Source organism: Dreissena polymorpha, chromosome 1, assembly GCF_020536995.1.
Source record: "Dreissena polymorpha isolate Duluth1 chromosome 1, UMN_Dpol_1.0, whole genome shotgun sequence".
In the NCBI taxonomy this organism is placed as follows: Eukaryota; Metazoa; Mollusca; class Bivalvia; order Myida; family Dreissenidae; genus Dreissena; species Dreissena polymorpha.
Window position 1 is genome coordinate 12,700,935 of NC_068355.1, and position 26,725 is coordinate 12,727,659.

Sequence of the window (26,725 nt, forward strand, 5' to 3'; positions counted from 1 at the left end):
CCCAAAAACCACTGTCTAACGTCCATTTTACGGGTTGAAGTACAAGAAATACATGAGCAATGTTTATTTGGGGTTCAAATTTTCTTTACTTTAGGTGAATACACGTAATTAAACTTTGCAATGCCTGGCGAACAAGCAGAAGAGAAATTATGATGTACGGACAAATGACAAATAACAAACAAATAAAATACAGAGATTATATAGTTAGTAGGGGATCATGACATGCCGGCGTTATTCAACGATAAAAGACTACAGTAACATTTAAACAACCAATATTTATTAGAAACCTGCACAGTGAATGTGTGTCACGGAAACCAGCCTTTGGAATTAAAAGTTGCAGTTCAGTGTACTCGAAAAGTGAAAGCATTTTAAATGAGTATTGTTCGAAAAATTGAAAAAGACAAACATGATTTTATTTATGTTAGGACATTCCTTCCTAAAATTAAACTTTATTTCCGGCCAGGAGGTCTTATAATCATGCAGCCTTTGCCGGCCCGGACTGATCATTTCTGGCCTAAAAAATAAAATATTATCATTAAAGACAACAAGAGCTGTCACCATAGGCTGACTTATGCCCTCTATAAACGCTTGATAGAAGTTTTGAGCTTTAATCGAAACCTAAACACAGATTTCCAAATCTAAACGCGGACCCGAAGTTCAAAGTCAAGGTCACAGAGGTCAAAATTTGTGTGCGTATGGAAAGGCCTTGTCATACACATGCATGCCAAATATGAAATTGCTATGATCTGAAGTGACATAGAAGTTATGAGCATTTTTCGAAACCTAAACGCAAAGTGTGACAGACAGACGGACGGACGGACAGTCCGATCACTATATGCCCTCCTTCGGGGGCATAAAAATGAAATTTGTTAACAATATTTTAATATTATTATAGCAATAAACTATTTAATCTCAATATTCCTAAATCTCACTGACAAATTATTAAACTTAATTCTTCTTAATCAAAAAATGTACTTCTGAGAGCTTCATTTTATTTATTTCATTGAGAGCAAGTTAAAAATTAAATTAAATACTTGTTTTTGTGCTGCTTTTTTTTTAAATTATGTTACGTATTTTAACTCCTGTGCTAATGGTACAGTTCGCGGTAATTTCACAATGACCTTTGTTTATGCCCTGCTTATGTACAAATTAATCCTAGAAACGGGAACCAAAATGCACATGGTTGTCTTGATTCCCTTTACGGAATGTACTCATATAGTGATGATGTAGCATGTATTTCGCTTTGCTGACAAACAAAAATCTTTGCATTCTTTAGATATCAGAAAATGCAACCAATTAAAAAGCACTTTTACATTATTGGAGTATTCATTAATAATTCGATAAAATCTAACTTTAGCCTTGAAACTTTTCTGCTAATAGCTTATGGCATTCCAAATTTTGCGATAATTTTATTACTGGAAACGAGGTCCTGCAATATAAAAATCATTTCTGGATTTTACAAATTATTATTTGAAAATTCCTAGGACCAACGGTATTTCGGAAAGACTGTTACTATAGATCTGTGTATAATCAGACTCATATTGCATAATCTTCTTTACATGTATTATATTAGTCATGCTGTTCACTTTACTGAAATACATGCAGCATTGAACAGAAGATGTGAAATGCAAGGTATTCAAAGGTAATGAAATTAAATATATTGATCTTACTCTGTGTAAAACATCATTAACACAACAAGAACACTAAAGTGCGTATGTTAATATTTGTTAATGTTTTCAAGAATCCGTACATGTGCAGTCATGTATACAACACTACAGTCACAATAATACATAGCCAATAAACACAGCTTTGCAAACATACTCATCATTGCAGCGGCACATAAACAATGGACTCAATAGGCTGACATTTCAGAGCAACATTTAAAAGCCACATTTTCAGTTCATAATCTGTTGAACAACCGACAATTCAATAACTTCGATAATTATCACTGCCTCACTGATACATGAACAAGGGAAATTCAAAGCAGGAGTACTTGAAAATAATGACAGACACTCCACAACACAAATCTCCGCCAGTGTCTCTCTTTGTCTCCAGAAAAAAGCTTTGGTTGCTTTTCAGTCCCTAAAAATCCTCATTACGTCAATGAATGTCCAGAAACGCAATCAATGGCAACTCAATAGTCACCAATCATGAAGATTATTCTGACAACAGGATTTGTGCCTTTCAGGTGAAACACAAATACATCAATCATTTTTGCAAATATGTTTTGATATTTTTAATCAAAAACATTCATTGTTCATTAAGTAAATTGATTAAATTGTTAATACAACTTTTTTTACAAATTATTGATAACCATAAACTCTAATGAAAGGACACAGAGAAGTATTAATTCCCATCCAACATCTTGTTTAGTAAAAGAAATATCATACAGTACAGCCAACGCGGCACAAACATAATCCGCGGCTACGCCACAGCCAGAATATTATTACGCTGCGGCCGAATCGTGTGTTCACGCGGCGTATCGTCGTGTCACTCGGCATCGATCCGCGCAACGACGCTGAGTCTGTATTAACCTCGCGTACTTTCGCGGAGTAAATCCGCCGCATACGTACGCGGCGGAACGAGTGAAAAGATATCCACCTACGTGTACATACATGTATGTGTAGCGTAGAATTAATTACGTGCAACTGTTAATGTTTCGTTCGATTATCATTATTAAATTTGTAATCCGAAACACACTTCCGAATTTTAATGCTAACGCGACCTTTGGCAAATTCTAGCATCAATTTAATAAACAGTGCTAAAATATCCTTTGTTTCATAAAAAGCGCGCGAAAATTATGCAGACATGTAGAACGTTGTTTCGAAAGTTTGGGTGTATTTTGTGTTGTATAAATACATGAACATCACGTCAGGCGTAAATTGCGTGTTCAGTGGAAAAAAAATGCCCCGATTAGACGTTATTTCATCATCTCTATAAATAGTAACAAATGCCAAAATGTATTTGATACTTAAGGAAATATTGAGAATGTATGTGTATCGAAAATATTTACCAGCATTTACTTTAAAACTGGAATACCGGTATACGGGATTATCGGGCAATTAGTAGCGATATTTACTGCAGGGGTCTCGCTAGTGGGCGAAGTGGGCGATTTGCTCGCCAAGGGAATATTTATGTCGCTAATTAATTTCATGAAGGCGACATAACTTCTCCACCTTTTAATTATTTGTTTGTGCCACACATTGACCATTAAAATCAATTTGATGTAGAGAATTGGACACAGGAGAATTCTCAGCCAGAAGTTGCCCCTTTTACAGGTCATGCAAAGTTGAACATTCAAATGCACAGTTGGGAGCTATTAGAGTTCTTAAAATTGTTCATAGGTGAAGCCTTGATTAATTGCCTTGTGCTGGCTACCAATAACTATACTTCAGCAAAGTTAAATGGCCCATTAAAACAATACAAAGGAATGATCAAATGGGAAGAGTTAACCTAGCACTGGCAATAAATATAGGGCTCATTTACGGGTAAGATTTGGAAGCTGTGCTGTAAAATGAGATTTTAAATTAATTTTTATTTTAAAAAATTGTAGCACAATATAAATTTTATTTAATCTTGATTTTCTTAAAATTTACCAGGAAGTAAGAAGATTATGAATATTACTGGTTTTGTTAAAATTGAAGTTTTATTTGATACACCTGTACAGGTAAAAAAAAGTACCAGAATAATTTACAATCAATTACAAATAAGAAAAATGTAGGTTTCATACACTTGACATCTCTTATTATAAATGAAATGCAGCCTTTTGAATTCCTTACCCATTTCAGCCTCTATTATTGAAATAGCTTATCAGTCATCACATAAATAGCATGTTAAGTGTTCAATATATAACTTAAACTCAGTTAAATACATCAATAACAAAAATGAACACTTAAGTGAGTGTGTGTTTGTATTTGTAAATGTTGTCCCCAAAAGTGTGAAATAAGAGTTGTTTCTGATTAATGATAATTGGCACGGTTTAAAGAGGGGTATAAGACAAGTAAAGAGTTGATTGAAAGCTGAACGGAAATACTTCTTTAATTTGCCGCAAAATACGTGTAAAATGAAGACCTATGACGCAACTGTACAGAAGTGACATCTCCGGAAATTTTGGGCTAATCTTGACCCCTGGATGCAAAAGTACCATTTCTCCCCGAAAAGATGCCACTTCTCCCTATTTTGGCCTTTGGGAGAAGTGACTTCTCCCTAAATTTTGAACCTAGCTAGACCCCTGTACTGTATAATATGAACAAAATAAAACGTGTTTATATACGCATATTCAAACAATAGTTATTATAAGCTGATAATTAACAAAACAACAAATACGTTGTCACCGTCTTGATGATTGATATGGCTTCGAACTGCTAATTTTCTCAGCTTAAATATAATAGCAAAATCAACATGCAATTTATTTTTAAATCCACCATATGCTGGAGCCTTGAGCACTTGTATGTGCGAAAACATAATTACGTGACATTGTTTATGTGTGAAATACATACACTACGGGCAGGAAACAAACTTAATTGGCCAGACACATTTACTATGCTTACATTTATATGCTAATACAATCCGTGCACAATAAATTTATTATAATTTTAATTATTATTATAATTGTTCTTTCAAAATTTGTTAATTACATGTAACTTATAATTTTAAAAAGTTTTTTTATTTCATGATGCGCATCGACTCGGCATCATGTCGCGGATCGCGGCATGCCTCGGCGGACAGATGCGAAGTTTCGCAGCGAAATGCGACTTGCCGCCGCATACTGACACGGCTTCAACGACTGACGCGGCATCAACTCGTTTCGCCTTGCCGCCGCGGATCGCGAAATACGTTTGTTCCGCTTTGGCTGTACTGTATAAACGTCCAATACACATATTATTTAACACCTTGTTTGGAAAGTGCCTAATGTTAAATTGGACTAGAATTTACCAAATACCTTTTATTAATTGTCAAAAAACAAAAACAATCCCAAAGTATGATCGTGAACACTAGTACAATTGTAATTGATGTTTTAGCCATTTTCAACAAGCTATATGAGCCACACTCTGTGAAAAGGGGGTTTAATGCATGTACGTAAAGTGTTGTCTCAGATTAGCCTGTGCAGTCCCTACAGCCTAATTAGGGACGACACTTTCCGCCTTAACTTGATTTTTGCTAAAATGAGGCTTTCTTTAAACGAAAATATCATTAAAGCAAAAAAAATTGTCGCTAAAAAGCCTGTGCAGACGGAACAGGCTAATTTGGGACGACACTTAATGCACATGCTTTAAAGACCCTTTTCACAGAGCACAACCCATATTTATTTTATAAAACAAGGCTAGTACCCAACTGGAGGCCAAATTTGTATTATCACTACACAGGATCAGTGGTAGGGCATTAACTCTTATTAAAAGACAGTTGCAGATTTCTATCACAACTTTAATAACTGCAACACTGGATGGAACATACCATCAGTTTACATAAATTTGACATTTATACACAGGGCCCTCAATCCATTTTAGGGGAAGCAGGTCGCTACCCATAGCAGGGGGAATTTTCGCGGCGTTTCCCTTTTTTGGGGGATTTTTTACTTACTATCTAATTATTACATTTTTACATGTTTGCACTATATTCATTGCTTATTTCATAATTTAGTATGTTTGGCAAGATTAAAAAGAATTGAGATATAATAATCATGAGACATCTTTCATTAAAAAAAAAAAAAAAAAAAAAAATTTTTTTTTTTTAGGGGGAATTTTTCTCCCAAAAAGGGGAAAAAAGTATACTTTTCAGGGGGGGAATGCGGCCGAATTTCGGCCGTGGATTTGACAGATTGAGGGCCCTGATACATATATGGGAACTCAAAATGCCATGTCTGTATGAAAAAAGACCCCCTAGGAACCTAAACTATTTTCTAATCGGCTGAGATATCATTATCAAAATGTTCGACCTAGCTTAATGAAAACTGGACTAAATATGTGACTTCTAGAGCCTTTTACGCAGGTTTCATTCTGAGGTTTCACTAAAATTTATCCTCCCCATGAACTATCGCCTTGAACTATGTTTTAACTACATACAGATATATTATGAATAAATGAAAAAAAGGGGGTTTGATCATGATATAAATATATGTGCCACTTCTGATTTTTCAAAACATATTTGATTTGTTTCGCTTAAAAAATATTGCCTATATAAATGTGCAGAGAAAATAAATTGAACTAGAAATAGCGCGGCAGAAGCCGACGCGTATCCCCACGCCGCATGTTTGACCCAGGGGACTCCCCAGGGTTGGTAATGGCTCCATGCAATTAGTTGAGATTGACCGTATTGTCATAAGAGATGTTCAGTATCAATTTGAAGTAAATCTGTGTAGAAATGAAGAAGTTAATGTTAAATAACATAAAAAAAGAGTGAAAATCTCTGACGCGGCTCCACCGCAACCCCCATAACTTTTTACCCAGGGGTCAGATCAAAATTCCAAATAGTGCAGGGTCGCACATATGCTCACAGCTACCATGTGTGTAAGTTTCAAGGTTCTAGTGCTAATAGTGTAGGAGATAGTGGCCAGGACGGAGGGACGGACAAACAGACGGCGGAGATAACCACAATATATATATAATAAATTGTCTTACAAAACATAGACAAAGTGCTGCAGGCATCAATGTTCTATCACAAAGCAAAACAACAATAAACAGTACAGGTAGTTTCAAAGCAGAGAAACTCTATGTCTGCATTATGGTTCAAACTACTACTTGGTCTAGCAGAAATATTAACAAATTTATACTCAACAAGGCTGTTGTCAAGCAATATGGTCCCCTACCGGCTCCACCATTGTCAGAAATTCCACCATTTTTAGAATTTTTTTGTTTTTTCTTTTTGGTTGCCATAGCAACCACAATTTTTGACTTAGGAACACAATGAAATGACCTGCATAATGTCCATATTGCCATCAATCAATGTTGCAAGTTTCATGAAAAAATATGAAGAACTTTTTAAGTTATTGCAGGATCCAGAAAAATGTGACGGACAGATAGACAGACTGACTGACTGACACACAGAGCGCAAACCTAAGTCCCCTTCGGTTTCACCGGTAGGGGACAATAAACAGGTGCATGATATAAAAAGAAACACACTTTTTATCATAAGAGATCAGTTTTCAGTAAGTGAATATATTCACCATACGCTTGCAGGACTTAAATTTTTAAATTTTTGTAGAAATGAAGAAGTTAATGTTAAATAACATAAAAAAAGAGTGAAAATCTCTGACAAGTGCATTTTAGAAATATTTTTGTCCCCTGATTAAACTAAATGGAAAGTCAAATGAATTTGTGATGAAAGCACATGATTTATGTATTGATAACCAAGAGCGAGACTTGTTATTCTATATCTTATCCGTTTACAAGTGTAAATATTGGTTAAACTAAAGTATAACTGTGATCCATTTATATGAAAATTGATGTTAATGCACTTTCATGATGCACATTAATGTTCAAACAGTGTATGTATTTATGCTTTGTAAAATCTGAATAATAACAAAAATTGTTTACATTTCTTACATAAGTTTATAAAGCGAGACAAGATATTGACAGGGGTAAGACTTTTCTATGGTTTTGGATAGAGTTAACCAGTCAGAATATTGTTGATATAACTGTAAGTGGTTATTTGTTGAAAAAGTGTCAAGAGTCTCAAGACAATGAAAATATGATTTTAATGCATTATTTAAAGACATTGCAATATAATGCAAGTATCAAACATGCTTTTACTAAACTTATTCTTAACCAACTGAATTTCACAATTTGTACATGTTCGCGCCACATATTTTTAAAATTTTCAGAAGTTCACAACTCGTTTTTTTCACAATTTTGAAAAGTTTGCAACTTATTTTTTTACAAACTAAGGGGGCCAGAGCCCCTTAAAAAAATCAGGAACAAAAGCCCTGATAGGAAACAAGAAACAGTCGGAGACGGCTGATGCTCCCCAAAGTTTTTTTTGAAAACAATATTGCACTACATGTATATATTCAGATAAAAGGAAACGTCTTGAGGGCACAGTAGTTGGGGGGACAAGAATTTTTTTATAGAAAATTTCAATGGGCCATTACTCTGTGAAAAATCATCCGACCAGAACCGGCTGATAATATGCACATCTCCTCTTGGTAGTGAAGCTTCCCATAAAGTTTATTGAATTCCGGTCATTAATTGCTGAGAAATAGCCCGGACAAAAATTGTGCACGGACAGACAGACGAAGCGGCGACTATATGCTCCCCCCCAAAAAATTGGGGGAGCATAATAAAGCAGCAAAAACATTTGTTATTATCAAACAAGAAAATATGGAAAATAATACATGGTTAAGTTCCATGATACATGTTTGTGTCAATGTGACTTTCAGGACATTTTGATGTTTAACAAGACATGTGTTTGTCAGAAACACAATGTCCCCTAATGCGCCGCTTTGAAGCCATAAATTTGACCTTTGACCTTGAATGATGACCTTGACCTTTTGCCACTCAAAATGTGCAGCACCATGAGATACACATGCATGCCAAATATCAAGTTGCTATCTTCAATATTCAAAAAGTTATGACCAAACTTAAACGAAGGTTAAAGTTTTAGGAACGATAAATACAATGATATTTGACCTTTGACCTTGAAGGATGACCTTGACATTGACTTTTCACCACTCAAAATGTGCAGCTCCATGAGATACACATGCATGCCAAATATGAAGTTGCTATCTTCAATATTAAACAAGAGATGTGTTTGTCAGAAACACAATGCCCCCTATTGTGCCGCTTTGAAATAATTAAAAAAAATTGGACCTTTGACCTTGAAGGATGACCTTGACCTTGAACTTCCACCACTCAAAATGTGCAGCTTCATGAGAACGCCCCTTTGAATTTTTTTAATTTTTTTACCTTTGACCTTGAAGGATGACCTTGACCTTGAACTTCCACCACTAAAAATGTGCAGCTTCATGAGAATGCCACTTTGATTTAAAAAAAAAAAAATTGACCTTGAAAGATGACCTTGACCTTGAACTTCCACCACTCAAAATGTGCAGCTTCATGAGATACACATGCATGCCAAATATCAAGTTGCTATCTTCAATATCGCAAAAGTTATGGCCAACGTTAACGTTTTTTTCGGACGGACGGACAGACTGACATACTGACAGACAGTTCAACTGCTATATGCCACCCTACCGGGGGCATAAAAAATTATAAAAGTTTAACCAAGGTTAAAGTTTTGTGACACACACATACAATGACTGACTGACTGACACAATGACAGACAGACAGGCCAAAATTTATATACCCCTGATCTTTCAATCCAGGGGCATAAAAATCATGCAGCCAGGATACTATCCTCAAACAAAATAGATCAAAATTCCTAAAAAGAGCAGATATGGCGAAGATGGTTGGCCAGTCTGAAATTTGGGAATTTTTTAAGGCAGACAGTGAAATGCAAGATTACTACCAAAGATATTAACGCTCTTGCATTTTTAACATTATTTTGCAGTAATCGGGGCATAATATTTCTTTAACCTAATCAAATTATTTTTTATAAAATGTGTGTTACACAACAGAATCTGTGAATTCTGAGAATGATTCCGAAAGTCAACGGAGAGCATTGAATTGTCACATCAGACATAAAGGGATCTTTTCACGGTTTGGTAAATTGACAAAATTGACAGAAGTTGTTTCAGATTCACAAATTTTCGGTTAAGTTATGATATTTGTGAGGAAACAATATTACTGAACATTTAAGGTCGAACATTTGCCATGGTCTAATATAGCCATTATATGCATCTTTTGACGATTTAAAAACCTAAAAATTATTAAGCGTTGCAACGCGAAACGATTGAATAATTTGGAGAGTTCTGTTGTTGTTGTTTAAATTTGTGAAACTATGAAGATTGCTAATATAACGTAGAAAATAAGTATCTTAGGTATGCTTGGCAGGATAGCACAGTTGGCAAATGCGTTTTTACTTCAGGATTCCGGGGGTCACTGGTTTGAGCCCTGCTGCGGACTACTTTTTTTTTCCTTTTATAAATTTTATTTTTGATTTTTTACTGGAGCTTTTAAAATTTAATGTTTACATTTATCAATATAAAGCATTTAATGACAAACTTCAAAACATGCCAAAATCTGTGAAAAGGCCCCTTTAACTATTGGTTGGTGAATGTAGTGGGATATATATATATATATATATCAATATGATTGTTCGTTGCTCTGCACACATGTTTCATACAACATAATTCCAAAATGGCAGAAAATGGAGAAAAGAAATCAAGAATTTTGGCAAAAATGTCAAATAACTATTGAAATAACGACAGACCTAATATAATTACTATGGATTCATGAAAAGAGTGTGTCCTGCAACAAAGGATAATATTTAAAATACAAAAAAATAATTTTAGAAATTTACACATTGAAAGTATGTCTTAGAAACAAATCAAGTTTCAATATACTTTTGTATAATCAGATTCAAGTGAGCAAAGAAATTAATAGAAAGCAACCCACATTTTATATACATGTAGAGCTGGAGCTGGTAAACTTCAATGTAAGGGTACATGCAGTCTTAATCATTTACTGGCAGATTTTTACAGTAGCACAAGCGGTGATATTTTTAGGTCAAATTTGCGGGAAATAATGCGATAAACACTTTTATTCTCAATAATAAAGTATTTGTAAGACAACACAATTTTGAAGAAATAAATTTCTCAACTTTATTCAAAAGGGCGCTATTTTTTAAAATACATTAATCCCAGCGCTCGATCTGTTACAAACATTAAGAAAAAAACACAAACTTGAAAATTTAGAAAAAACATCATCAAGATGTTAACATCAAATCCAAGCATCAAAATTTAGTTTTCACAAAATCTTGAATCCTGCAAAATTGATCACATTATTTTATAAGATCTATGCAATATGAAAACCAGACCTTCCTGGAAAAACTTATATCAGAGGAAAATCACTTAATTACATGTATTCCCTGAAACCTGTGATAAATTAAACCTGGCTCAACATACATGTTATTTTTGCACATTTGCTACTACATGCATTAACATCTCATATAGGAATCACCACATGTTGTCTCATGTGCAGTGTTCATCCAAGGTATTGCAAAGGTCAGATGAATGCCTTACAGGTGGATCATAAACATTTGGAGACATTTTCGTTTATAAGGCAATATTTGTTTACAGTATTAAAGGTGCCTTTTCTAATATGGGTGAATTGACAAAATTGAAAAAAGTTGTTTCTGATTAGCAAATTTTTGTTTTAGTTATGATATTTGTGTGGTAAAAATAATACTGAACATAACCTCGTGTCTAATCAACCAATCGTAATACACCAATTTTCTCAGGAACCTCCGTAAGATAGATCGAATCGTTAATTCAAAACTTGGGCTTTCGGTTTGATAACCGTTTTTGTGAAAAGTTTTTGTTTTGATTTATTTGTCCACAAATGACTTATCCATTGATGTCGTTGATAACAGGTATTGTGTTTGTTACCATGTATTAGGTTGATTGAACTCCATTTAGTACATGTAGACATACATGTATGAATGTATATGCGAGACATCATTTTTTGACATTAAAAATAAACTTAACAGGAAGAACTCTGAACTGTATGTATGAACTCGTAAAAGCTAAAAAAAAACTACACATATGCTGTTTTAATTTGCACAATGGATTCAGGGCGGCACATTTCTATGAAAAAACTTGTTACTTGGAGGGTCTATAGCTGGGTTCGGGAGTTGCAACTAACTGACCAACACTGACCTATTTAGATATTTTATGTAGCCTCTACATCTGTAAGTTTGTGCACCTTAAACTTCAAAGGCATATATTTCATGAAAAATCATTAGAAAATAACTACACTTGATATATACTTTATGATTGATCTTTTGTTTAACAAATAATGAGTGAAATATGTTGGTTTTGAGATAATAATAATGAAGTTACATACCTTTAAACATTCATGTACATCGTAGTCTGCGTAACACAGAATTACCCTATAAGATCATGCACCGATTTTGATGACGTCATAGTGAGGATGTGTTTATAATAACCGATATATGTTTTGTGAATGTCATTTTTTTTTATGTGTTTATTTTTTGTATTAAATGTGTTGTTTTAGATGAATTTCGTCAATAAACTATCTTGAACAGAATGGTTTAAACAAACCTGGTCTTCATAAGAACGAAATATGAACTGTGATAACTGTTTTCAGAGGTCTTGATTATGTGTATTTACTAACGGAAAATAGCTAAATACAAGTCTATTCACAACAAGTGCATAAAACTGTCACCCCTTCTAATAACAGTTGTTTTGCGACAAAATCCCAAATGGCGCAGTGAGAACATTTATCGCAATAGGCCCAGGTCATGATCTTAACGTATAGTCTCGTGTCATCATTTGGGGGGAAAAATTTTCCGCATACACAGCATACTTTTATTGTATTGTAATGCAAAGAACTCATAACAGAGAGCACAATACAAATTCGAGACGGGCCTCCAAGGGAAACTACCCTTACAACATTTTACGATCAAAACATTGACAAACATGGCCATGTCCGTCTGGTGAAGGAAATGTGCAGATTTTAAACATTGTTTAGGCTATTCCTTAGTTGCAATAATTCAACTCTCAGCTTTATAACCCAATGGGTTTCTGAGAGTTGCAATGCGCTCTCTCTTGTCCATGGGTGCAACATAATATCAACAATGCAAGGGTTAACGAACACTCAAGCTGCAAGAACTTATTAACGTTTACCTGTCTAAACCACAAACTCATCCAAATGGTACCATTAAAGCAAGAAATAATTGCTTTTTATTGACTTAGTTTTTCGTTCGTACGCTGTATCCGCCATATTGGAAAATTGACCCAATATTGGTTAACTCACAGTACACCAATATTTTGCACGTTGGGTTATGTGATGGAGCCTATTAAAGTCGATAACGATGTGGTATTCGATACAGAATACACAAATTTAAACTTAAAAATGTCAGCGAGAAAAGTGTTTTCAAACATCGTCGTGTTTTTATAGGGTGCATGGAAAGGATAACATCTGTAGGTTCACTAGGTTGCCATTCAGGTAAATTTAACATGTTTATGAAGTTTATTCATTATTTTCCTCAATTTGTCTAGAACAACGCCTGTTTAGTGAAGCGCACGAATTGCGTGCGCTGAACTAAACCCATGTTCATGAAGGGGTGCATATGGACTCCCAGAGCCGCCATAGCAAAAGTTATTAAAGGCTCTGGGAGTCCGTTTATATGGACTAGGCTATTCCTATGGGAATGAGGTCAGAAAAACCGACAATTTATATCACATTTATTGTGTTTTCCTTATGATTGCTGTCTAATCGGCTGTGGAACTTCTCGCGTTACAAAAGTGAACAGTTTTCGGGCACGTGCGTTTGAATGTTGCTTAGAAGTTAACATCATAAAAAGGTACACAATCTTATTACATGTAGGCTGCACTAAGTTATAGGAATAGAGGATAAATATATTTAAAAATCAAAATAGTGACCGTGATTCATAACACAAATTTTAAACAAACAAGTGATGATTCAAGAAGAAAATAAATAACACATGAAAATTTCAATAAAACACAAAGACACTTGTTCGGTTTTCGGATACACTTTTGAATACTTTCAAGAAGTTTTAATTTCTTAAAATATTGATTGATCGTGTGGAATTCGTACAATTATCAAGTCGCAAATGTACAAGTTCGTATATACTACAAAGCGTTAAATATACTTACGTTCAGACAGTGATATAAGTCCCTTTAAGGCAGGAAGCAAATTAAATGCAGTAATCACAAATTGTGGCCATCTTTTTGTAACATAAATGTCAAGGTCATTAGAGGGAAACTACTCTAAACAATCGCAATTTAAGAATTACAGATTACACTCCCTTTATGTAAAATCAAAGCACTGACAGCATCAGCTCACAATACCTGTACCCTAAACTACTAATGTAATAATTCTAATCATCATGATCATCATGATCATCATAATCATCATCATCATCTTTATCATCATCATCATTAATACACTTTCCACCAACACAATATTATTTCAAACCAGAAAAAAATTCAAGTCCCTTATGTTGCTTTTGATAGTTCTGGTTCCATGAGAATGGAAGAGGATTTTTGTGTGAGCCATATAAATGTATGAAAAATTTAACTATGACGCTAGATCAGTATGTCCTGGAAAACGCAACAAATCTACTGATAGATCTAGTCAGGGAACCAGATCCATGTGGACAAAAAAATTGTGTCCTCCCGATTGTCCCACATTCAGAAATCCAATACCACGTTCAAGTAGGTGTGAAGAGCGGTGCGAAGGAAAAGTTATCGGTTGGTTCATGAATCGCAGTCCACAAGTATTGGATAAACTTGCTTGCGTTATAAACATAATTTTACTACACATTAATGCAATAATTATATATATTCTTTGTTTGTCACACAAACACAATATTAATTAAAAATTAAAAAATCAAAAGATATAATTCAATAACTGTCGAAAATCACAAACATTCATTAATCTACATCTATGCGTTATAAATAAATTTACTATTGCTAGAATAAAAAGATGGCGTCGTTTGTTGGGTTTTCTTAAAGACAGAGATGATATTTTCACCCGTTAAGCCGCTTTGAATTTATAATTATTTTAAATGAATACGCCCTTTGGGCTCTCTGGTGTTTGTGCTTTCCTCGTTTTTTTGTTTCAAGCTTGTAGACGTCGGGATAAAAAAAGTTATTAAAGGAAAACCATCCACAAATCTGTTGTCTCCTACGTGACGTTCGAGAAATGGGATGTACAAATATCATTTTCTCTTGTAATACACAGTATTGATGCACGTGTACGGAAAAATATAACTAAAACCATGATTATTTCATTTTCCCGACGTCGTTTTATCACTTATAACTAATTTATTGCCAAAAACTATTGGTTTATCCCCTCTTTTTGGAACTGACTTCCTTTGAAGCACATTTTGGGACATGACTTCCAAATGACCAACACAGCTTATACCCATGTAAGAAGGTAATACACGAACTTTCTGTCGTGAATGAATTTACCATTGATAAGAATGTTTTAAAGAATGTTTCCTCTGTTTAAATGTATACCTCTTTCATACTTTTCAAAGATACGAAACCTCAAGCTACATTACAAAAGATGAAACATAACTTGTATTGTTATAAACTGCGACATTATACGTGGAGAGCTTCACTTTTTGCAATAAACATGTAAGCAGCATAGCGCCCTTTTTGGAAGGGATATTATGTTCTGATGTAATGTAATCGACTTACCGGTTTGGAATCCATTTTAAACTAATTGGCGGGTGCACACAGGAGCGTATAATATGCAGGTCAAAAATAGATTTTACATCTGGTGATGCTGGTTTTGACACCCAACGCATATATACATTTATGAATGAAAGGCTTTATGAACGTTGACGTCGCTCTTGGTTACCAGAAAAATTCCCACGTACGGATTTCAACCGTCATTGTTTACATTTCTATTAATTGGTATAGCGTTTTTTAAAGGTGTATGTCCAGCGCGTGTGCCGGGAAAACAGGGCTTAATGTATTTTTTTGTTCAGCTCTATAATATTTATATTAAATCTGTATGAAAAAATGTCGGTGAACATTAATCCGGTGTTAATTTTTGAAAATATTGAGGCGTTCATTAATTATGGATCTAAAACGGAGCATTAATCCGCATATAAAAAACACCGGGCATATTAGTTCATAGACATGAAATTATTTCGAAAGAAAGCAATGAGAGGTTCAATTCCATATGAGCAAGTCTTGCTGCGCACGATTACGCTCTTACTTCTCGCACATATTTGACTCTTATGAATCTTGGCAAATACCTAGTGTTTTATTTTGCTTAATCTAAAATTAGTTATGCATCAATATGTAAATCAAGCAGCATAACATGACTTCCAAATGACCAACAACTCTTTCATATGTGAAAGAGATTGACACGAAATACCTACCCATCTACAATAAAGTTTATATGTGTACTTCAATATTATAGTTTTATAGCATTATGTGGTGCAATATAAGTGTTTTCTTAATCATTTTACGGTAGAATTATAAAAATGCTGTACACAAAACCTGCCGACCAACTAAATCAATTCACCGATTTTAAAGAAGATGGGTTGTGGAGTGGCTGATGTGCGGGATAATAGAATGTTTATCAGCCCTTTCAGTAATATTTTAATCAATTAAAATGTATTTTATGATGTGTCAACCTTATTCTGATATGAAATTTTCTTTTACTGTCTTTTCACCATTCTTTTACTGTCTTTTCAGATGATGAAGGTTAAAGGGCGATAATAAAAGCATCTTTCGTTGCAGTATAAAATTATGTTATTAGGAATTTAAAATTAGCGGAGGACTGGGATACCATTCCACATTCATGGACCACATGAGTTTAAATGTAGAATATGCAAGAGTGAGTCCTTCAACAGAGCCGGACTAAAACAGCAAATAAAAACAAATGAACCAAACAAAAAAATGTACAGCTGATGTATTATGTGTTTTTTGTTTGTTTTATTTTATTATTTCAACATAGACAAGTCTAACATATGATTGCTATGAGTGCTACTTATTTACACGTTTTGTTCCGTATATGTCATGATGCTAGTTTCTCACTTTTTTATGAAAATAAACCATTATCTGTGTTACGTCATTTCTTCCAACGATGTCTCTGCATACATTTTCAATTGTATTCAGCACTTACATACATGATAAAAAAGATTTGGGTCAGAATGAATTCGTTATGCATTTGACATATTAACATTACTTACGATTAGAAGGCAAGGTGATGAACAAATGACATAATCTTTCTAAGTGAACCAATACTTTATTCCCTCAATACAACAGTCTTAAATAATATGTATTCACATATGTATAAAAGAGAAAAAAAAAATACATGTATGTTTATATTGATCACTTCTACTGAAATCATATTTTGTATTGCATAATGGCACAAATCTTTCTATCCACTACAAATTCACTTTTTTGCGATTATAATATAGTGACCAACTCAGAACTGGTTTAAAAGAAGGTCGTCCAAAATGTGTCACATCAAAGTCACATACATGTATCAGTATCGTTTTGGTAAAACGTGTCAAATGTCATTGTATTAAATAAACAATTAATATTTAAGTTTTCACAAAAAAAAACATCCACCGATATGCATCTTCTAAGCTGGTGTCAGGTATTCCAAATTGCTTCATGTATTCCGAATCGCAACAATGGCAGTATTTGGTAACAGCAACCTTATACTAGTATTGAAGCAGCTTTACTCTTTCCTGTTTTTCATTACACTTATATTGCACGTACCTGTGATTGTTTGATTGCGTGGTACTTCGGCGTAATCTTTTTTGTTTGGTTGGTGGGTTTTCATGTACCTTTCGCTTTCTAGAGCGGTACACACTTCGTTACGCCGTCTTTTTTAATCTAGGCATCCCCAACATATACAAATGTTTAACTGGCATCTTGATATCTGGAAATAGTAAGCATAGTATTCCGTTTAGTTGGCATAGTATTCTGTTTGATGCATATTCAAACATAAGTATGTCCGTATGTGTTAAAATAAACAGGTAAGAATTACACTGTGTTAATAATACCGTCGAATGTCTTATATTACACACACTAAATGTTAAGCGTTAAGTACGCGATAAAACATATAATAATAAAAATTAATAATAAACAATTAATATAAAAAAAGATAACTCTTGATTTCCTCAAGTGAAAATGTTTTCCAAAACATTTGCACCAATGCGGAATTCATTCACAAAAGTTATTTCGCATACAACCTTCTAACATAGGAAAAAGCTGTTTATCATTTGGTCCCAAAATGTGCTTAAAAGGAAGTTTAGTTCCAAAAAGGGGGGTTAAACCGTTATAATGGCATAAAATGAATAAAAAGACATAAAAACGCGTCGAGATAATAAAATAATCGTGATTTATGTTATATTTTACTGTAAACATGTACAAATACTGTTTATTGTGAGAGAAAATGATATTCCAACATCCAACATCTCGAAGGTCAAGAAATTAAACAACAAATTTGTCGACAGTTTTGCTTCAATAACTTTTTTATTCCGACGTCTACGGTATTGAAACAAAAAACCGAGGGGGGGGGCACAAACACAGTAGAGCTGAAAGGGCTTTTTCATTTAAAAGAAATATAAATATAAACTGGCTTACCCGCTGTAAATATCCGCTACTCCTTCACGAAAAACACTAAAACGACGACATCTTGGAAGTTTTGTTCCAACTTTCTCACTTAAACGCGGTAAGCTCCCGTATACGCATGCCCCCCTGGTATTTGGAGGAAATTTCAGTCGTGTTGACTTACAGAGGCTTACAGAATGGACGAGGATGCACACCGCCTGGTACAGAGGGCAACTTAGAGGGATGGTATAGTATGATGAAAAAAGTGATCCATCACCCGCACCCAAACATTTATGGCATCATCCAAATGCTACAAGAAATAGTAGCATTGAGCTAACTCAGACAGCTGCAGTACTCAAAGGAGGGCACCCAACCCACCCGGAAGAGAAAATACAGAAACATCGGCCTGCAACTTGATGCCATGAAGGGGCGACTACATGATCACACTGTGACTGTTGTTCAGTAGGCCGATGCGTGTTCATACTTTGTACATCTGTGAATTTATTGATTTCGGCGAATGTAAATATGAAAATGATATTGGTTGTTAAATATAATATGTTGATAAAGAAAAGAAAAAAATGTCTGAGCATTTTTAATACATTCATATTACACTTTCTATGGGAATTAAATCTATTAGTTGTTAAATATAATATGTTAATAAAGAAAATAAAAATGTAATTAGAAGCATTTTGGTGTGTGTTATGTTTATTTAATCAAATATATACATGTAATAAATACAAAAAACAATGAGAGAAAAACTCTGCAGTTAACCCCTTTTGATACCGGGTCTTTCGATTGAGACCAACTACGCGTAGTGTAGAAAGTGGACCACAATTTGAATCTAACTGTAGTTGGATTTTAGCGACTTACCTGGATTTTCCGATATTGATTTTTAATCCTTAAAATCAAAATGTGGGACAATTGGGAGTAAAGCAAATTTTTTTTTATAGAAAGTCATGTGTATGTCATGCAAAAAACGTTACAATTATTTATGCATAAAACAACTGACAGTCTGCACTCATATTACTTCTGATAGGACTTATCTGTGAATTGAATATATCTGAAACCAAAAAATGGGATTATAGTTTTATGAAATGAAGTTAAAAAAAGTTACTTCTGATCATCAAGGTTTCAATTCAAACCTTGTAAATAATGTCTTACCTTCTGATAGCGTTCCTCTGTGAACTGGACCTTCTGTCGCCTGTTCTCAAGCTGGTACTCCATTTCCCGTATTCTCTCACTTTGGGCCTCCACCTGCTCAGTCAGCACATTCACCTGCATTGTAAGGCTGCTTCTGTCCATCTCCAGCCTGCGTGCCCGCTCCTCGGGACCCTCATGCATGTGACCATTCACCTGAAGGAGGCCAAACAAGTGCTTTGTTTCCACTAACATTGTCACAATTAACAGTGATGTAAGGCAGCAATAATCGTTTCAAACCTTGTTAATGATTAGGCAAAACAAATAAAAACTCTACCATGAAGATCCAAATAGAGCTTTTGGTTGGCACGCAAAAAGTGGTAGGTTGGTATTTGTGGAAACAAAAAACTGTATTCACAAAATCCAATTGAAAAAATTATAATAAAAAAGTAATGTCCTGTTAAAGGGGCCTTTTCACGTTTGGGTTAATTGACAAATATGAAAAACGTTGTTTCAGATTCGCAAATTTTCGTTTTAGTTATGATATTTGTGGGGAAACAGTAATACTAAACGTTTACCATGCTCTAAAATAGCCATTATATGCATCTTTTGATGATTTAAAAACCCGAACATTATAAAGCGTTGCAACGCAAAACGAATTAATAATTTGGCGAGTTCTGTTGTTGTCGTTATATTTTGGGAAACTACGAGGATTGCTTATATAAAGTATAAAATACATCAGATATTTTATCCGGAAGGAAGGTCGATTGGTCTCAGTCGTAGACTTTTTACTCCAGGAGTCCAGAGGTCAGTGATTCGAGTCCTGCTGAGGGTTACCTTTTTTTCTTTTTTTTTAAATTTTGTTCTTGAATATTTACTGGTCCGCTTTTTATATCCAGTGTTTACGTTTATCAATGTAAAGCATTTAATGACAAACTTCAAAACATTCCAAAATCTGTTAAAAGGCCTCTTTAAGGTGCTTTTGTAATAAAAATCATTTTGTAAATAAGTGCTGAAGTGATTATATATTTCCCAATCAGCCATATGTTCTGTCTTGAAGAATTGCACAACAAAAACCTTTATCCTTTACTAACCTTATAATTATATTCTCTATAATTACACAAATTATTTAAATAAAAAGTACCTCTTCACCCCTTATATTTGTAAAAAGGGGGAGTGAGTTATTCCACAAATGTTGAGCGTATTCATATGTTATTCCAACAAATAAATAGTTTAAATTAATGTTTCTCCACATTGTTTTTTCTGCATTACACTGTAAACACACAATAATTACAATCTATTCCATTTCCATTCTATAAAATTTCCCTGACAAAATTCTTTCCTCTGTCAGAACATAAATCAAGAAACTACTACATGTTTTGCATCAGAATAACCGGAGTTTATAAATATCTGAGACTGCTTCCAATTATATGCAATGCTCATGAAAAAAACTTGTTTTTTGTGCTCTGCAACTAATTACCACACTTTCTCCATAAATTTGAATTTAGCTTTCAGTCAACTTGTTTTTGTTTAAAAATGGTATGATTGTCTCCCCTTAAACCACTTCCAAAAACAAACATTTTCAAGCAGTAAGTTTATAATACTGTGTACAACATCAATTTTGTACCAAGTCATATCAAATATTTTAACAGGCTAATCTGGGACGGCACTTTACGCACAAGCATTAAGCCCAATTTTCTCAGAACAAGACACAATTTACCATAGTTCCCATTATAAACATTTTAAAAGATAAAATCATAAGTATTTTTTTTATAACATGACCTCCAGGAGTGAAATAAGGTAATGCTCAATTTTGTTTGTTACACGGGTGTTATTACACTAGTTAAATTTTTTTTTGACGAAATGATGTCATTATTTCAGCGAAATTCTTCAGTTAAACTCTTTTACAATGTGAATAAACGGTGAAAAGAGCACAAAATAAACAGAAAATGTGTTGGTCATGTTATAAATAGAATCTTAGATTCGTCTTCATTTTGTATTGAATTTATTAAACTCGTCATCTAAATAAAGATAAAAACTTTGCAAGCCTCGTTTTTATCTTCATTTAGATGACTTCATAAATTCAATACAAAACGACCACTCATGCAAGATCCTCTATATATAATTATCTTTAATTTCAATAACCTGAAAGCCAATATATCAATGTCCTTCACTTCTACCTCACTTACAACAGTTCCAGTGCCAGTAGCAATCTTAAGCAATCATCATTATCATCATCCTCTTTGATCATTGGTACTGGCACTATGCCTAACATAATAAAACGTAAGCTGAGGACCAGGCTCAGGCAGGTATGCTTTACTCAAGTGTGCGTTTTGTGTCTGTTACTAATCATAGCATGCAATCAAGTGCAATATAGCATTTATATCAAAATAAAATATATATTACATAAGCTGAAATGTTTTGGTAATATATTTATTATGTAATAGTGTAACAGAGACTTCATGCCTTATCCCTAATATGCTATGTCCTGTGTACAGATAAATTACTAATATTTGCCTAAGCTGTCAACAGTTTTAAAAACAACAACACAAAAACTTAATACAAACAGTTTTTCATGACTATGACTTTTAACAGGAACAATATGGTAAGGCAGAAAAAGAGGATGTACAAATAAACCAGAAAAAATATATTCTTAGATTACATGGAAGATAAACCATATGGTGTACACAGATGCTTCTTTGATTTCCCCAAGGTAAGTCACAAAATCCCACAGGTAATCTGATAAAAATGTTAAGCCAGAGCAAGTAAATGGTGTCCAGTATGTTGCAGCTTTAAGCCATTTACATTGCAAAGCAATGCATGCAAGTGCAGCAGATCTCTCTAAATACAGTGGCAGCATATTAAAACTACCAGCAACTGCATAACTTTTTAAAGCCATCTACTTCCCATTTACTTCTCTGAAATATTTCAATACTCTATTTAAGTACAGGTCTGGTGTATTGCAACATGTGTGTGTTTTGTACTGAGAAATACATTTCGACCGTGCTCTGTGAAAAGGGGGTTTAATGCATATGCGTATTGTCGTCCCAAATTAGAATGTGCAGTCCGCACAGGTTAATCAGGGACGACACATTACGCCTAAACTTGATCTTTGCTAAGAAGAGACTTTCTTGAAACGAAAAATATCATAAAAGTAAAAACTGCACAGGCTAATCTGGGACGACAATTTATGCACATGCATTAAACCCCCTTTTCACAGAGCATGGTCCATTTGTATAATGATAATATACCCGTATGTCACATTCTTGCAGATAATGTTTTGTAAAAAAGGTAGAGTAGCCATAAAAAGATTTATATTCTTACATGTATATTCAGATGTTTCAATACATAGTCAAATGCCTTGCAAATGTTTGAAATTCATTTTAATACTTTGTATTTTTATTTTACATGTTCTGAGCTGAGCAAACTGGCAGAGAGTATTCATTTTAAAGAATAAATAATATAACACATCAAACTTAACAAAAGCTGTGTTTGTGAAACACAATGCCCCCTACTGCGCTTTGAAGCCATATATTTGACCTTTGACCTTAAATGATGACCTTGACCTTTCACCATTCAAAATAAGCAGCTCCATGAGACACAAAGTTTTGTGACAGACACACACAATAACAGACAGACAGACAGACAGGCCAAAAACAATATAACCCTGACCATTCGATCTGGGGGGGGGGGGGGCTAATTGAAATTCCTTGGTTAAAATAAAGTTATAAAATTCAAATTAATAGTTGATACTGTATAAAACATGCATTTAATTGCTGTGCATGCAAAAAATTAATAAGCATGTATTTGTGCAAATTAAGCTGCAGCAACAGTTTGGCTCTGTAGATAGCAGCATTAAAGCACTTTTGATTAAAAAAAGATTTCAATTACACCTGTGAAATTACATTCATCGTACCTAAAATATTATTTACGCAGTGTATTTAGTATGTTTCAAAATTGAATAATTTTAGAATGAAACAAAAATAAAACAGTCCTTTGATAAAATGGATTTTTTAAATTATTTGTCGGTAAGCAGTTCTCAATTTCTGGTCCCTTCATTTCGTTGAATTTTAAAACAACTATGTACACCTTGTAGTTTTTCTCATGAAATTTGTTGTAATTCATGGCCTGTATTAACATAACAAGTCCTTGAAAACATGTTTTTATCTTTGTGTTTCAGCTATTTTTGCATTATGACCCTTATACAAATATTTGTAGTACATTTTGTGTATATTGAGTAAAAGGCATCAGTTTGGGTTCCAGTATAGAGGCATTACTGGAGTCAGTACTTGTTTAGGTGTCTTCAAATTACCCTCAGCTTGGCATAAATAATTTTTACTTACCATTTGCAGTACAAGCTAACATAATTGCATAACAGTTGATCAGAAAAGTACATTTCTGATAGGAAGGTTGCTTTAGAAATAATAATTTCATTGAGTTTGTCTATTGGCCGATACAAAATCCTTGGAGTTCTGTCACATTACAATGGAACACTGCTCTTAAAAACACATTTACAGCAACAAGAATATCAGCAGTAACCCTGTCTCAAATAAAGTATTATTTAAGAAAAAATGTTGCTTTTTGAGAATTTAATTTAAAAAAATCTGCTTGAGCATTTAAATAAGAATTAAAAAGTACTCTAAATAACACTTACTGTGTAAATTGATCATGGAAATGAAACATCAAGAATTGATGCCTATGGTGTACATTTTTTTGTAGGACGGTTGAAATCCTGATAATTCAGCTTATGTCATAGCTAAAACAAGATTGTATAATTTTTTAGCATATTGGATGCATATGTGTACAATATTTTCTGTATTGGTTGCTTGGAGCTTGAAGAAATAATATCCGCTTTCATGTGGTACTTCAAATCCAAAACTTGTTAACCTTTGCCTTTAATTCTACAAAATCAAAATCGGGTCAACCAAAAACAGGGACTGGTATACCTTGGCTGCAGTCTCTCTTCCAGTCTGCAACCAGTCCACAACTGCATTCACCACTTCCTGTGGTGTCTTTCGAATGATGCGTGACTTGTCGTCGCACAGATCTAGCGCGAGTTTCAGGTCATCCAGAAGCTTGATGATTCGTGCGTCTGTCATCGTGCTCCGAGTCCTCAAGGTGCTCTCAGGGGTTGAGGTCAGGGATCCGAATCCATTGCTGCAGTTGTCAAATGTTGTCCCTATATGACATAAATCTAATCATATAAATATAAATCAAGAGTGCCTACATTTCAAACTTCCTATATGTTCTAGATATATCTAAAATTTAGATTCTTACTACTATTAAGTTTAAGAAATTTACAATGCCACCCTTAATGTTTTGAATTATTTCACACGCTAAACAGATAAGACAAAGGACACATGCCATTTTGTATGGTATTCAAATAAATGAAGATAATGTTTACCAAATATATATTATACCTTATGATAATAAATGCAAAAAAAAGTGTATTAAAAGATAAAATTCTATCATTATGATAAATGATCATATTCAAAAATTATTATTGTATCTGCTTGTCAAAGGTGCACATACATGTAAAATACAATTTGTAGTGATATTTGTGGAAATCATTAACAGTATTTTGTTACAAACCTTTGTAAATTCTTACATTTTAATCTAAGGTTTTAAAAATCTTGAATATAGTGAAATAGTATAATTATTAAAAAAACATGTTTGAATATAATTCAGTTGTTATTCCCATCCTTTATGATTATGTATAAAAATAGACTACACAGCTACACGTCATAAAAGCACCTGCTATGATGCCATCCATCTGCTGCAAAGCGGCTGCAAGGATATCGCTGGCCTCCTGTCCACTTACATCCCCAAAACCAAGGTACCCTGAACTGGAATTCCCGAGACTGAGTCGCTCATCATCCCCGACTGACGAGGACATACTTGACCCACTCACTGCTCGACCTCTGCCATCAGCCATTGCTCAGGCAGTTGAAACAATCAACTGTAAGGGGTGATTTATAGTGCTTAGAACAAAACATTGTTGTGTCACAGTTTTCGGTAACTTGAAACAACCTGGCAAACAACAACAACCTAATTATACACTTTTTATCTTATATTTTATAAAAATTGTTTCCAGAAAATGCATTTTGATGATAATTCCTCCAAATCTAGCTTATTGCATAGGAGACTTAATTAGTCCCCGACAACAAACTGCTGGAATTGTATATGAAATGTCAAGTAGGCTAATCGATTATTGTTTCAGCTTTCCAAGGTACATTGTAACAATTTTCACCTACGCAATTATCAAAATACTTGCAATGGCCGCATGTGAGCCAAGGTCATGCCAAAAGATGTCTTAAACCAAATGCAGCCAGGTAAGCTCAAAACCAGCATGCGCAGTCTGATCAAGAGCTAGTCTGCTATAATAATGTCATGCACTGTTTCATGGTCTCATAAGCGGACAGGGTAGTTCCTGAACAGACAGCGCAGGCTGGTGTGCACTGTTTCATGGTCTCATAAGCGGACAGGGTAGTTCCTGAACAGACAGCACAGGCTGGTGTGCATTGTTACATGGTCTCATGAGCGGACAAAGTAGTTCCTGAACAGACAGCGCAGGCTGGTGTGCATTGTTTCATGGTCTCATGAGCGGACAAAGTAGTTCCTGAACAGACAGCACAGGCTGGTGTGCATTGTTTCATGGTCTCATAAGCGGACAAAGTAGTTCCTGAACAGACAGCACAGGCTGGTGTGCATTGTTTCATGGTCTCATAAGCGGACAAAGTAGTTCCTGAACAGACAGCGCAGGCTGGTGTGCATTGTTTCATGGTCTCATAAGCGGACAAAGTAGTTCCTGAACAGACAGCACAGGCTGGTGTGCATCGTTTCATGGTCTCATAAGCGGACAAAGTAGTTCCTGAACAGACAGCGCAGGCTGGTGTGCATCGTTTCATGGTCTCATAAGCGGACAAAGTAGTTCCTGTACAGACAGCGCAGACTGGTGTGGAGTGGAGCTTCTCTGGCAGCATATGCCATAAGAAACTATTTTCACACAACCCGTTTCCTGCACATGAACGAAAGTAATACAAAGTCATACATTTGTGTATATTGAAATCTTATGCTTCACTGACAGAAACAGCTGCCTAAGTCTTTCTTAGGGATAGCATCACATTTTTGGTACAAACAACATTATCTGACTCCATTTGACCCTATTGTTATACTAGTCCAATCTTCATACTGTGACTTACAGACCTAACACATTCATATAGACCTGAAGTCATTAGGCATATTGACAAACACTTACCACTTACACATTATGAAAACAGTATACAATTACAAAATAAATAAATCTATCAACAGATGACAAAAAGTCATTGTAATTAATTTTAACTCTTTTGTACTCTTTTACCCTTATTTTGAGTAAATTAGGTACATTTAATTACT

General features: G+C 34.4%; 1 protein-coding gene across 6 annotated transcripts in view; it reads right to left on the reverse strand.

Annotated features, from left to right (window-relative positions):
* Positions 1-26,725, reverse strand: part of LOC127871397 (liprin-beta-1-like) — a 153,449-nt gene that overhangs the window by 108,948 nt on the left and 17,776 nt on the right. For all 6 annotated transcript variants that reach the window (XR_008045327.1, XM_052414309.1, XM_052414328.1 and 3 more), the window contains 3 exons: positions 25,082-25,286; positions 24,274-24,506; positions 19,352-19,543 (listed from right to left, as the gene is read on the reverse strand). Coding sequence is in view for 5 of the 6 variants with exons in the window: in XM_052414309.1 (XP_052270269.1) it covers positions 19,352-19,543; positions 24,274-24,506; positions 25,082-25,262 (606 nt within the window). In the remaining variant the exon portion in view is untranslated. The remainder of the gene's footprint in view (positions 1-19,351; positions 19,544-24,273; positions 24,507-25,081; positions 25,287-26,725) is intronic.